The 1,476-nt window shown below is 35.5% G+C and overlaps 1 protein-coding gene across 1 annotated transcript in view; it reads right to left on the bottom strand.

Annotated features, from left to right (window-relative positions):
* LOC105449507 overlaps positions 1–1,476 on the bottom strand; it is a 4,042-nt gene that overhangs the window by 752 nt on the left and 1,814 nt on the right. The window contains exon 3 of the mRNA XM_011688764.1: positions 186–1,471. Within this exon, the coding sequence (XP_011687066.1) occupies positions 186–1,471 (1,286 nt within the window). The remainder of the gene's footprint in view (positions 1–185; positions 1,472–1,476) is intronic.

The raw sequence follows: 1,476 nt of genomic DNA, 5'->3' as shown, positions 1-1,476 counted from the left end.
TATATATATATATATATATAAATATACACAACAAAAATTAGAAAAATTTGATAAGATAAAAAATGTAATATGTAATTCTTATGTGTATATTATAGTCAATATGTAAAATGGAAATTCAAATCAATTTTACGAGTAAATTTTAAATCAAGGAAATATACAAATAGTATAAATCAAAATTCAGTTACCTGTAATAAAGTCTGCAGTTTCTCTGTTTTGTTTAATGTCGCTAATGCTATCGCCAGTATCGTGTTTGCCACATCGACGGAATGGGTAGCAGCTATTATATCATATACTTGTTCTATATAGTTATTCGCATCGTACAAATTTGTACTGTACTTCTCTTGTAACAATATTGTTAACAATTCCAATGCCAACGGCGTTTCACGATACTTTTGCGCGCAATCCGTGAATACATTTACGGTGTCCTGGATGTTGTTGTGTTTTAACGATATCATCATCAATGGCCTTAACAGCTCCACGGTTATTTCACAGTAATTTCTCTGCAAGAGCAGTTTTAACATATCTGCCGTGCGCGCGTGATACCGACTCTTTGCTAGGACCTGCAAAAGTGTACAACAATAATCCTGCATGTTTACTTCGTGATTAATGATACTGATCTTCTCAATAACATCAAAAGCCTTGGTAGGATTATCCGCCTTCACCAATGCAATGGCGTATCTAATAATTTTAATTCTGTCTAACACGATTTTATCGGATGTCTGCAAATCGGCCATCAGCGCTTCGGCCTCGTTCAGCTTGTCGTGTTTGAGATATAATTCGAATAAAAGCAACTTCATGCCGGGCGACCATTTGTATTGACACGCATTGTATTCGCGTTTTATCTCTTCGGCCTGTTTGAGATTATTCTCGAGACAGTGCATAATCAGCAATTTGTGCAGAATTTTATGAATATTGAATTTCTTATGCTTCAGCTCCACCTTGTAACATGTTAATTCTTTGGTGTTCATGAACATCATGTGGGAAATTGACGGGACATTTTTCATAATAGTTTGATCAGTCAGATTGTCTATTAGATTCATCATTTTGAGAGTAAAATTTCTATTTTGCAGCCGATTTTTAAGAATGCTCGCCTCCTCTTGCGATATTTTCGCCTTATGTTTTGTCAATTCTTCCAAAATAAGCTCAAATTCGTTTTGCGAAATCGAATATTTCATCAATGCTTTAAAAAAAAAGCCGATGAAATCTTGACCTTGTGGAAACGCCATCAATAATGTTATATAAGTATTGGTGTCTTTCGTAGCGAGATAAGAGCGCACTAGTGGCATCATCAGTTCTTTATAATACACGGTGGGCGCGGTTTTGTAGTTGCACAGTACCTTTACATCATGCAACCGATTGTGCTGCAACAAAAAAGATAATAGAGGCGTAAACATGATAACTTTTGGTATGTTACTCAGCTGAAGTTTCTGTAAAGCGTCAATCGGCCTCGCAGTATTTATGTATGGATATACGTAA

Source organism: Wasmannia auropunctata, unplaced genomic scaffold, assembly GCF_000956235.1.
Source record: "Wasmannia auropunctata unplaced genomic scaffold, wasmannia.A_1.0 LD336076.1, whole genome shotgun sequence".
Lineage (NCBI taxonomy): Eukaryota > Metazoa > Arthropoda > Insecta > Hymenoptera > Formicidae > Wasmannia > Wasmannia auropunctata.
This window is presented reverse-complemented; position numbering and strand designations above follow the sequence as displayed.